Here is a 13,024-nt window from a genome sequence, read left to right on the forward strand (position 1 = left end):
TCGCTGAAAAGGGAGTGGGTGGGTTTGAGGTACAAAGAGAGAGGCAGGACTTAGGGACAGGGAACTGGCATTGACTCCAGGCTTTACAGTTGACCCTCACCCACCCTTTGATATTATTATCCCCATTTTACAGGTGAGGAAACTGAGGTTCAGAGAACCTCCTGCTACAAGTAGATGTATTGAGATATGAGCCCAGAGGTGTTTGACTCCAATTGTGGGCTCGTTTCCCTGCTGTGAGGGTCTGGCCAGAGCTCCTTCCCCCGCACCTGGAGCCAGGCTGCCAGGGCTGGGGCATTGTCTGTGGCTGCCACAGCAGGTGCTCTGAATGCCACACCTGTGGTGCTCTGGGCACGTTCCTGAACTTCCCTGAGGCTCAGTGTTTTCATCTATAAAATGGAGATAAGAAAGGCCATCTCTCGGGGTGGTTGTGTGGGTCACAGATGAGGCATCTCAAGCTCTCCTTGCAGAGCTCAGCACATAGTAGGTGCTCACCGAGAGGCAGCTCTACTGCCCTAAGTCCCTCCGCATTAATTGTGCACAGAGGACCTACTGGGTGCGGAGCATCTCCTGGGGGACACTGGTGATTATAAAGCTGGGCCAGTCCTCTGGGGGAGGTATGGCCTCACAGCATGAAGTTTGGTGGTAACTTTGAATGCCATTATGTCCCATGAATAGGCGAGGGTCACATCGTCTTCACAAATCCCTGTGAGACAGGAACCACTGTCACCCCACTTTACAGAGGAGGAAGCTGAGGCTCAGGGAGGGGAAGGGACTTGCTCAGGACACAGCTTCTAAGTGCCAGACCGGGTTTATGACCCAGGCCTCCAGCCTCCTGAGTCCGTCTCAGCCAGCCCACTGGCCCGCCAAGTGGGGCAGCTGGCACTCGGGGCAGCTTGTATTCTGGGAGTTCAGAAGACCGTGTTTTGACTGAAGTGGTAGAAGTCTTCAGGGAAGAGAGAGAACTTGAACTGAGCCTTGATGGACTGGGCAAGTCAGAAAGGACACATAGTTATGGAGCTGGCGTGAGACTGACCAGCAAGGCCCTGTGTAAACGCACACAGACATCGGTAAACGCAGGGCCTGGCGCAGGGCTGGGCCAGGGGGTCTTGTGGCACCAGGGAAGGCGGTCCCAGGGGTCTGATGTGCTCTCGTCTCCTGTTTTGCAGTGAACTTGCTGGACACATCAACCATCTATGGGGACTGGGGCTGGCTCACGTATCCGGCTCACGGGGTAAGTGATGGGCAGTGGGCCAGAGAGCGGCTGTGACTCACAGAATCTAATCAGATAGATCAATAAGAAGCAGAGGCCCAGAGAGGTGAAGGCACTTACCCGAGGACACACAGCAATGAGAGACAGAGCTGCTGATTTTTTAACAGTTTTGTGTGCACAGAGCCTTGGGAATAGAGAACCACCCCCGGTGCTGGGCAACTGGTGCTTCATGTCTGAGGCCCCAGATGTGGGCTCCTCATGTCTGCGTCCTGGGTCTGCAGACTCAGGATGTGCCACAGCTGGGCCCAGGGTAGCCTAAGGCATGTCATTGTCGAGGAACAGGGCCAGGAAGGGCCCTATCCAGGGCTTTCACGGCTTCAGGATTGGTCCCCTCCCTCTCAGCTGCCCTGCCCTCACCAGGGGCTGTCAGGAAACTTGGATTCCCTGCTTGCTTCTCTTTTCCATCAGCACCACCTGGCTGGCAGGGCCAGCCCCAGGCCTAACCCTCGGGGCCCAAGAGCCAGTAGGGAACCCCTTCTGTGGCTGAGCAGGCCAGTCCTGCCTGAGACAAAGGCCGGGTCCTTGGGGTGTCCCTTTACCTCCCTGGGCCTCCGTCTCTCCCTGGGCCGTGCTCTCTGTGTGGCCCAGTTGGCTGTCTCCTAAGGGGGAGGAGGGTGAATAAGGATCTTGGCTCTGCCGGGGGCCAGGGGCTGGCCCATGAGGAGGGGAGTGCCTGGCTGTGGTCTGGGTCAGCATTTCCCCTGATGCCCCACAGCTAAGGGGGAGTGGGCCTGGCTCCAGGTTGGCTCTGGGTGTCTCTGTCGCCCTCAGATCTCAGGACTTGGTTTTGAGGGTAATGAGGAGTGGTGAGGATTTTAAGCAGGCGAGGAGCAGGACCTGGCTTGTGTAATTCTTTTGTTTGCAGGGTGCTGTAAAGTATGGCTCAGAGTCATCCCATTTCATTTGGGACTTAGAACAAATAATAACTTATATCCAATAGCTCTTAACAATCTACGGATGTTATCTCATTTAATCCCCACTCCCAAGCCTGCAAGCAGGTACAGCCACCCCATTTCACAGATGAGGACGCTGAGGCTCAGAGCACTGGGAGATCATTACTCATCAGACAGGTTCTAGTGGAGAGCGGCTACAGTGTTTGGACAGGTTCATGCCTCGGACTAATGAGAGGGCACGGTCCTCTCATGGCAAAGCCACGTGCAAGTCCCAGCTTGAAGGGCAGAGCCCTCCCAGCACAATTATAGCCAAAGGCCATGGTTGTAAGCTTGACCTTATGGTCCGAACCTGTAGTCCCACCTGGCTGAGTCATGTGGGCTTGATAGAGTTCAGGTGCATGTAATTGAGTAGATTCGAAACCCACGCGAATGTTGTAAACATCTTGACCACGCCCTTACTTTGCCTCGTAGAATCTGCTATAAAATAAAGACATGGCTTTCAGGCCGTGGCACTGTCGCTAGCTCTCCATTAGAGAGGACAGCGTTCCACCCAGACCCAGCTTTCATTCTCTTGTCTGTCTTTTCTCAATCCTTCACCGCCCCCTCTCAGGCTTACCGAACCTGGCTGAGCTGGCTCGGCACATATGGCGCCCAACGTGGGGCTGAGTATGCCATGGCCGTGCCGGCTCGCCACACTAAGTGATGGACTGGAACTCATATCTCTGAGCCTGGAGCCCGAGTTGAGTCCCTTCTGCCCTCTTTGGTCTCTGCCCTCATTGTGAGGTTGGGAGGCAGCCCTGCATTGTCCCCTGAGTTGTGGACCACCTCCTGTCTCTGTGGGGCTTGCCCAGGGAGAGAACAAGGCCAGAGGAGACCCCTGGCTCCCAGACTCGAGGCCTTGAACCCGAACTGGGCTACCAGGTGAACCTTGCCGATGCTGACATCCAGGGGGTCTAGGGAGGAGCTGGGATCTTTGGACTAATACGCCTTCCAGGTGAGTGTCCTGCCAGCTGGGTGGGGAGCCTTTGGAGATGGTCCTTGAGGTTCCTTCCACCCCTCTGGTCCTGCAGCCTGTTAAACACCCTGGTACAGGCTCACCCAGGACCGTCTCCAGCATCAGCAAAGTTATCAGATCATCAGGCAGACGGCTCAGCCTGAAGGCCGAGGCGCTGGGTCCCCATGAGCCGGTGCTCTGCCGCCTCCAGTCAGTGTGCCGCCGGCAAATCCTTTACCTCCCCCTGCCCCCATGTTTATAACGTGGGGACGGAAACACGGGCTCCGTGGAGTTGTCCTCTATGAGATGATGCATGAAAAGGACAGTTTACCGGTAACAAACCAGAAGCTCTGAGAGGTTAAGCATCTCTGCTAAGCTGGGGGGCGGGGGGAGGGGGCGGGGGAGTCTGGCCCCAGAACCCATGCTTTTCTCCAGGCTGCGCCCCTCCCTTTGCGCCCCGCCCTCCACACACTGGGCTGGCTTCACCTCTGGTAAGTAACAGCTGCCTCAGAGGAGGGCACACATTCCTTTCCGTTGTCTCACTGGGTCCTCCCCATCCCCCAGAGTGGATGGAATGGGCAGGCTGTGGCCACCCCATTCTGCATACGGAGAGGAGACCCCGAGGCTCGGAGAGGGATGTGATGTACCCAGGGCTGCCCAGCTCGTTCACCGCGTTCCGTTCGGGAGTTCCAGAGCAATGGTGGGGGTTGAGGGAGGAGGGTGCCAGGGCTAGAGAGGCAGCTGGGGTGGGGGTAGCGCCCAGCCCGGGATGGGGTGCCCCAGGTGGAGAGCAGGACGCATTCCACCTTTTTGCCAGCCTCCAGGAATTCCTGCCACTCTGGGCACCGGCAGCAGCCCTGGGGCTGGCAGGGCCAGGTCAGGCCGTTGGCATCGGTGGGGCAGCTGGAACGGACTTGAATAGAGCTGATTAATTTATCCCGGGCCCTGGCAGGAAACAGACAGGGAGCAGCTGGTTGGCTCTTTGGTGCTTTGTTAATTGTGACAGTGACTTTAACCCCAGATGTGACTGACACAGCACTGCCTAGAGACCCCAGCTGCGGGGTGGGGTGCAGGGCAGGGGTCCTCTTGGGGTGAGGGGTGCAGGAAGCATGATCTCTTTCAGGTGAGGCTGGCACACGCTGGGCTTCCCCCAGTGGTCCCCGGAGGCAGGCGCAGGCGGGCTGGGAAGATGCCCAGCGTGGTAGCGGCCCCACTCCTCGGTGCCTCTCTCTGCCAGGCCCGAGCGGCACACTGAGCAGGCTTGCCCTCCATCCTCAGAGGCCTTGGAGAGGTGGGCCTGTCTGAGCTCCGTTTCACAGCTGTGGGTGCTGCGGGTCCAGACCACAGGGCTGGCCAAGATGCGGTGGAACAGAGGGGCTGTGTCAGGCAGGAAGGACGTGAGGTGCCCGTGGTCCTCGCTCTGCCTCTTGTGGGCAGCTCAGAACCCCACGGCTTCTCAGGGCACCGCGAGGAGGGGTGGTGGTGGTGGCTTTTACCTTTTGCCCCCCTTTTCTTGTGACTCTATTTCTTTTTTTTTTTCTGTTACAGTTGACGTTCAATATTGTCTTATATTAGTTTCAGGTGTACTGCACAGTGGTTAGACATTTACACAATCGTAACCCCCATAAGTCCAGAACCCACCTGGCGCCATACACGGTTACCGCAGTACAGTGGGGCCTTGACTTACGAGTTTAATTTGTTCCGAGACGGAGCTCGTTAAGGAGCTCGTTAACTCAAATTACTCTGTCATCTCAATGCAAAAAATCGGCCTAGAGACAGCTGGTATCTCAAAAAACTCATTAGTCAGGACACTCGTAAGTCAAGGCCCCACTGTAGTATCGACTGTGCTCCCTGTGCTGTACCCTGCGTCCGGCACTATTTCGTGATTACCAATCGAAACTTCTGTGCCCATTAAACTATGACTCCCCACTGCCTTCCCCAGCCCCTGGCACCCCTGTTCTGCTTCCCGTCTCTCTGAATCTGACTGGTCTGAGAGCCTCCTGTAAGTGGAGTCATGCCGCAGTTGTCCTTTTGTGTCGGGTTTATCTCATTCTGTGCGATGTCCTGGGGGTCCCCCGTGTTGCAGCCTGTGTCTGCAGGTTGAATACTGCCCCCGTGCGTGGATGGGCCACATTCTGTGTGTCCGTTCATCCATCGATGGACACGTGATTCCACCTTCTGGCTGCTGTGAATGCGGGTGTGCGGATACCTGTCTGAGTCCCTGCCTTTATTTCTTTAGCATGTTCACCCCGAAGTGGAATTGCTGGACCATATGGTGATTCTGTGTTTGGTTTTCTGAGGAGCCACCATACCGTTTTGCACGGTGCCTGCTGTACCATTGTACATTCCCACCAGCAACAGTCCAGGGCTCCCGGCTCTCCACATCCTCACCAAAACTCGTTTCTTGCTGTTGTTTTGATCATAACTCATGGGTGTAAAGTGGAACCGCATTGGGCTTTTGAGTCACACTTCCCGACTGGTTAGTGATGTTGCGTATCTTTCCACGTGCTACGTAACCGTCTGTATATCTTCTTCAGAGAAATGTCCATTCAGGGCCTTTGCCCTTTATTAAATTGGGCTGCTTGTGTTTTTGTTATTGAGTTGTAGGAGTTCTTTACAGATTCTGGATATTAGTTCCTTATCAGAGAGATGATTTGCAGATGTTTTCTCCCATCCACTGTTGCCGTTGGTAGTGTCTGGTGTGGTCAGCGATGCCTGGCCAGCACCTGGCACAGAAGCAGTCACAGTCCACTTTCCCGCATCCTGGCACCTGTGAGTGGACCAGGCCGGCCCGGGAGCCCCAGCCCTGTGTGGGGGGCTGAGGGACCATCGCGAGCAGCAGGGCCACGTCCATCCATCAGTCACTGAACTAGCGCCAGGCCAGAGGGCGCTGCTGCAGGATGTGAGGTGGGGTCCGTGCATTAGAAAGATTCCTCTGGGAGCTGATGTGGAAACTGGCCTGTGGGCTCGCTGACTTCCCCTGGCCGGTCCCCGCACTCTGGGAGGGATAGGAGTGGCCACAGAGAGACGAGGCCGGAGCGGTGCAGCCTTGGTCTTGGATCCAGTCCTGCCTCCATAATTCACTAGTTATTCGACCTCAGTCACGGGGCTCATATGCATGAGCCTCTGTTTGCCCATCTGTAAACAGGCCATACGTAACCCCTCCCAGAAGGAGTGGCACTCTGTCCCCACAGCTGTAGGTGCCTGGTGTCTAGCAGCTGTGACAGCCGCCGAGAAGGTCAGCTCCTCCAGGCTGGAGAATGCCCCCCCTTCTTCCCCAGGACCCCCCAGCACGATGCATGGGGCAGGTGGCGGGGGGACTGTCAGACTCCCATTTCAGCGGGCTGTGCTCTTTCTGCCGCAGTGGGACTCCATCAACGAGGTGGACGAGTCCTTCCGGCCCATCCACACATACCAGGTGTGCAACGTCATGAGCCCCAACCAGAACAACTGGCTGCGCACCAGCTGGGTGCCCCGCGATGGCGCCCGGCGCGTCTACGCCGAGATCAAGTTCACCCTGCGCGACTGCAACAGCATGCCCGGCGTGCTGGGCACCTGCAAGGAGACCTTCAACCTCTACTACCTGGAGTCGGACCGCGACCTGGGCGCCAGCACGCAAGAGAGCCAGTTCCTCAAGATCGACACCATCGCGGCCGACGAGAGCTTCACGGGCGCCGACCTGGGCGTGCGGCGCCTCAAAGCTCAACACGGAGGTGCGCGGCGTGGGCCCGCTCAGCAAGCGCGGCTTCTACCTGGCCTTCCAGGACATCGGGGCCTGCCTCGCCATCCTGTCCCTCCGCATCTACTACAAGAAGTGCCCCACCATGGTGCGCAACCTGGCCGCCTTCTCGGAGGCGGTGACGGGGGCAGACTCCTCCTCGCTGGTGGAGGTGCGGGGCCAGTGCGTGCGGCACTCAGAGGAGCGGGACACGCCCAAGATGTACTGCAGCGCCGAGGGCGAGTGGTTGGTGCCCATCGGCAAGTGCGTGTGCAGCGCCGGCTACGAGGAGCGGCAGGATGCCTGTGTGGGTGAGCGCGCCCCGTGTGGGCTGGCAGGGGGGCTCAGGCGGGGCAGGCTGCCAGGGTGTGTGTGTGGGGGGGGGGGAAGGGCGCACCACAGTCAGCAGGCATCTGGGTGGTGCACACAGCACCTGGGATAGTGGGTGAACCTCCCGTGTTTCTGGGTCAGCAAATGCACCGGCCAGCTGTGTGTGGTGGGGGGCAAGGAGGGAAACACACTACAGCCAGGCGGTGCCCTCTGTGGCATGTGGAGAGGTAACCCTACAGGACCCTGTGTGGTTGGGGTACTCCTGGGTGCACCCCTGTGCTAGGGAACAATGCGGTGAGCTGACTTAGGTCGGCGTTGTTCTAAGCACCTTTCACGTACTAACTTATCCCATCCCACCGCCACCTATGAAACAGAAACGACTATCGTCCTGGTTTGTGGACGAGGAGACGCACAGAGAGGCAAAGTGACTTGACCCAAGGTCACACAGCTGGGGAGGGACAGGGCTGTGATGTGAACCCAGAAGTCTGGCTCTAAAGTCCGTGTTCAAAACCACTAAACTGCTAGCCTGTGGGGTGGAGGGAGGTGGCGCCAGGCCCGTGAATGGGTGCCGTGCGGGGCCATTGTGAAGGTCTGCGGGCAGGGACACCAGGGAGAGCTGTCCAGGTGGGGCATGTCACCGGGGCACCTGCAGCACCTGCTGTGCTCAGGGGGATCTTACTAAGGGCCTTGGGAGAGGACAGCCGAGGGCACCTGGGTCATGAACTAGCATGACACCTGCCGCCACAGGGGTACTGCTGGGGTTCCCATGTCAGGGACCAGGAGCAGGGCCGACCTCAAGCTGTGTGTGTGTGTGTGTGTGTGTGTGTGTGTGCGCACACGTGTGTGTGGTCAGCAGACCCCCACATGGCACAGTGCAGCCGAGCATCCCACGAGCCCAGGAACACTGGGAGAGCAGGTGTGGACAGACAGCTGGTACCCCAGCTGGTACTGGTCTCAGTCTGGTTGCCCTCTGCCCTTCCTTGGCCTCCCCGGGGGCTGGACACATGGCAGCTCGGCCACTCAGCACAGTGAAGCCTGCTGTGGGGACCAAGGTCATTCTCTGGGACCAGGATCGTCCATCCAGCTACCAGTCCCTTTCCCGCCCCTCTCTGGGGCTCTCTGGTTTCCTTAAAAATCTTTCTTCACACTCCTAACTGCTACGAGTCTTCACTGCTCCTGGATCCTAGACTCAAAGCGCCTTCTGTGACATTTGCCTGTTTCGGGGTTTGTTCTACCCTCTGTGGCCTAGTGCACCGGGCTCCCCAGGTCCCCAGCCTCTCCTGGTCCCTGTCACAGACATCCCTGTATTTCTCAGCTCCCGGCTGGGTAATAATAATAATAATAACAGACATCCCTGTTGCCTTGACAGCTTGCAAGGGGATTCCTCAGCCATCAGTTCATTTGCTCATTGTAGCAAGGCAGGTATTACAATTCCATTTTATAGATGGGAAAACTGAGGCTCAGACGGTCGGGTCCCCTACTGAGGTCTCACAGCTGGCGAGAGGTGGAGCTGGGACCTAGCCTGTCTTGCTCTGAGCCAGGGGAAGGCATCTAACCTATCGCTGGCCCACCCCAACTGCTTTTCTCAGCAGAGCTGGCTTCCAACACCCCCTCCTTCTGTAGGGATAATAAAGTCCTTTAGAGACGATTTTTTGAGCATTTGCCATGTGCCAGGCACTTAGTGATTCTTACACATCATGTTAGCTACTCATTCTGTGGAGCATCTAACTGTGTCCCAGGCCCCGGGGATATAGACAGGGAGTCCCCGCCTTCAGGGAGTTCACGCAGTTTCTCATCCTCAGGATAGTTCTCGAAGCTAAGTATTATGTCCCCACCTTACAGATGCGAGACATTGAGCCCCTCAACTTCAGTCACACAGGAGGGATCGGATGCCAGGTGCCTCACTCCCGAGCCCTGAACTGCTTCCCGTGTCCTCGAAGCCCCGCCTCCCTCCTCCCGGGGTAACACTCAGACAGTAACTGGCTCACCAGCAGGTGGACATCTGTCAGCCGCTGCCCCCAGCTCTGGGTCTGTCCAGCCCCCAAGGACACACAAGCCCCTTGCTTGTCCTGTGTGCGCTGAGGTGCGCTCGCCCGTAGGAGGGAGTCCGGTCCTCCTGACGTCAGGGTTGGGGCCTTGCTCAGAGGTACTGCTCCGGCCTCCTTAGACAGAGGCGGGAAGAGGAGCCCAGAGAGGGACTGTGTCTTGCCCAAGGTCCCACAGCATGTCAGGGGCAGGGCTCTTGGTGGAAACCCCAAAACCTGAGCAGCGGAACCTCCCAGGGCCATTTCCTGGTGCTGCTGGCGTGGCAATAAAAAATAAAGAGAAGGCAAAGCAGGGCCAGGGAATTGCAGCAGATTTTGAATTTTACATTTAAATCACAATACACACGATGATGCCAGTTGCAAGGTAATTATAGGTTTTATAGAAAATATTAATTCACGGTACCCTGCAGGCAGCGAGGTTTCAGGACAGAATGCCGGTTTTTTTGTTTTTTTTTTTTAAATTATATTTTATTGATTTTTTACAGAGAGGAAGGGAGAGAGATAGAGAGTTAGAAACATCGATGAGAGAGAAACATTGATCAGCTGCCTCCTGCACATCTCCTACTGGGGATGTGCCCGCAACCCAGGTACATGCCCTTGACCGGAATCGAACCTGGGACCCCTCAGTCCGCAGGCTGACGCTCTATCCACTGAGCCAAACCGGTTTCGGCAGAATGCCGGTTTTAAGTCGCACGAGGAGAGGGTTTCTGATCGTCCTGTGGGTGGGCTTCTGGGATTGTCCACGGAACCTCCTTGAGGAAGCAGCACAGGCCCAGCACTGAGGCCCACGGAAGGGAGGCGGCTGTGTCCCCCCTCCCCACCCCCTCCTTGGTGGGTAGCCTGACCGTGCGGAGATGGGGACCAGTAAGAAGCTGGGAACAGATGGGGGTGCATTTCCTGGGCTTGACTTCACCCAGGAGAAGGGACCTAGCTGGTCACAGCACTGTTTGGAGGCCTGAGACCCACAGAAGAATATCAGAGCCATAAGGAGCGAATGCAGCTTACCAGGGAGGAGATGGAGGCCCAGAGAGGTGAAGTGACTGGCCCCAGGGCACACAGCTAGGGGTGGTGGACTGAGTCAGCTCCCTGACCAGGAAGCTCCCCAGGCCTCACAGTTCCTGACCCAGTGACCTCCCCCACACCTGGCGCTCTCCCCTCCCACCCCTGCCCCAGACAGGGGAGGAGCTCCGAGAGTATCACCCGGGGAGCAGCAGCCCAGCCTGAAGTCCCAGTTCCATCCTTCCTGTCACCCGGACACCGACTATAAATCACCCTCCACCGCCCTAATCATCTTTCTATAAATACCGGAGTCTCATTTCAGAGGGGGAGCATGAACGCCGAGCTCTCTTGCCTCCTGACTGTGTTTAAAATCTGATTTAGAATTAATTTCCTTTGGTCGTCCACCGGCGGACACCTTATTTGTCAAATCTCAAGCTCTTAGCGGGGGAGAAGAGAGAGGTGGCCGGGGCCTCGGGCAGCTGCTGGCCTGACAGGCGGCCTGGGCAAGGTGCCCTCGGCAGGGGCAGGGGCCCCTCCTGGCCCACGGCCACACGGGCCGGGCACACGCAGACTCCGGAAGCGCCCTGGGTCGACGGTCAGGGCCGGGCCCCAGCCCAGAGCTGCTCCATCTGTCTCGGCCATTAATTCCCGGCTCTGCCTCCAGGTCTCTGGGCTCCCCGAGGCCTGGTGATTAGTATTCTTATTAAAGATTATTTTATTTCATTGCGCGGATTAATCTGGCCTTGACACGTTCGAGCCATATGGGGATTAGTGGAGCGTGTGAGAACTGCCCATTGGCGAGCAGCAGAGTGGCGGGGCCATCTCCAAGGCCAGGGACGCCTCCCGAGTTTGCATTCTGGCTGGGGGCGTGGCGAGGGTGGGGGTGACGAGGGCGAGACACTCAAGCTCCCCGAACCTGTTTTCTCTCTGTCAAACAGATGTATTAATGCCAACGACATAGAATTGTAATAACAAGTGCCCGGCAGCATCCTGGCGTGAATGCACTTGTATGCGTTCATGTTATCCTCACATCAGCCCTCGGAGCCCCCATTGTACAGTTGAGGAAACTGAGGCCCAGCAACATGCCCCATGGCACTTAGCTTAGGTGAAGAGGTTAGACAAGAAAAGGAACCCGGGCAGCCTGCACCCCAGGGCTGGTCTTAACTGGCAAGGTCTTAGATGAACTCCGAACGGTCAGGGACTCGGTGAATGAAGACTGTCACGTGCTTCCTTGGTGCCAGGCAACACGCCAGGATGTCACGGCGTGTGTCCTTGTCTGCCCCTCGCGCCTCTGAAAGCTCCCTGAGAGCAGGACCAGCTCTTCCTGAGCTCGGGCCCATAGATACTCGGGTCCATAGATACTCGGGTCCATAGATACTCGGGTCCATAGATGCTCGGGTCCATAGATACTCGGGTCCATAGATGCTCAGTGAATTTGGGTGAAGGAGTAACTGAGGGACAGAATAAGCAAAGAGTCCCTGAGGTGCTGATCGACGTGGATCCGATAATTACAGTGGGGATTACTGTCTGTCACTTCAGCAGCACATTCAACAAATATTTGCTGACCAAGCACAGGGCCCGCTTCCTGGGCTCAGAAGGGAGCTCTTGGGCTGGGCCCAGGACTGGGCCTCCTGGGGGGCTCCTGTGTGCGTGTGGCCGTGTGCGTGTGTGTGTGTGTGTGTGTGTGTGTGGAGGTCCAAAAAGGCTTCATTGAAGAAACGGTTAAAAGGAATCTCGAAAGAGTTTGACAGGTGGACACAGGAGAAAAGGCATCCCAGGAGGAAGGCGCGGCACGCGCAAAGGCTCTGAGGGAAAGAACCTGCGGGTGTGAGGAATGGCCAGTCCTTTAGTTCTGCCTGAGGATCGGGGTTGAGAGGCGGCGCTGAGGGGGCTGCAGGGAGGGCGTGGGGTGCCAGGCTTATGGGGGCCCGTGAGGATTGGAACTGGCAGTGACAGAGTCAGGTGTCCTTATAGGGAGTCCCTCAACCCAGAGGACGCCCGGTCCCGGCACGGCTGACTCGTTCTTGTCCTTTAGGCCACAGCTCACATGTTACCTCCTGTCTCCTTCTGGGGGGAGCTGGCTGCTCCTTTCTTTCCTTTCTGGGAACACCGCAGCCTGTTTCCTGTGTGCCCCCAAATGCCACCCCCAGAAGGCAGAGACCATGTGGATCTGGTTCATGGCCGTGTCTCCAGCTCCAGTCAGTGCCTGGCACCGAGCAGGTGCCCATGCAGCCGCTGGGTTGGGGAAGCAGGGCTGGAGGCCGGGTGTGGAGGCTGCTGAGTCATCCAGGTGAGAGATGAGGCAGAGGCTGGAGAGAGGGCCATGTAGGAAACAAGTCCGTGGCAGCCACGGTGACAGTGACGCGATCTGAGAGGGGCTGGGGGCCTGCGATTCCTGAATGGTCAGCATTGCATGGAGAGCTTATCAAACACAGACTTCCATCCCCCCTCCCCCGCACTCCTGCTCTTCTAACTCCTAGCACACGTGTCTTTTCCAGTGAGTGTCTGCCCACTCTCACTCCCTGTCCCGTTTCATGTCCGGCCTAAGTGACATCCCTGGATTTGGCTCCCCTTTGATTCTTAGCCTCTTAGCCCTGCCCCTGAGGCTGGTGTCTCACTCAAGACCCGTGTCCTGTGATGGACAGGTCCGGGGGGGAGGGGCTGTGGGAGGAGAGGCCCTTCCCTGTGCCCCTTTGGGACTGGGACTCCGGTGTCAGGGTCCCGGCCTCAGCTCTCGCACATTCAACTTACTGTGCAGCCCTGTGTAAGTCACTG

The 13,024-nt window shown here is 57.5% G+C and overlaps 1 protein-coding gene across 1 annotated transcript in view; it reads left to right on the plus strand.

Annotated features, from left to right (window-relative positions):
- Positions 1 to 629: 629 nt before the first annotated feature.
- Positions 630 to 13,024, plus strand: part of EPHA8 (EPH receptor A8) — a 25,910-nt gene continuing 13,515 nt past the window's right edge. The window contains 4 exon segments of the mRNA XM_023758324.1: positions 630 to 642; positions 1,167 to 1,231; positions 6,522 to 6,854; positions 6,856 to 7,186. Of these exon segments, the coding sequence (XP_023614092.1) occupies positions 630 to 642; positions 1,167 to 1,231; positions 6,522 to 6,854; positions 6,856 to 7,186 (742 nt within the window).

Source organism: Myotis lucifugus, unplaced genomic scaffold, assembly GCF_000147115.1.
Source record: "Myotis lucifugus unplaced genomic scaffold, Myoluc2.0 scaffold_128, whole genome shotgun sequence".
Lineage (NCBI taxonomy): Eukaryota > Metazoa > Chordata > Mammalia > Chiroptera > Vespertilionidae > Myotis > Myotis lucifugus.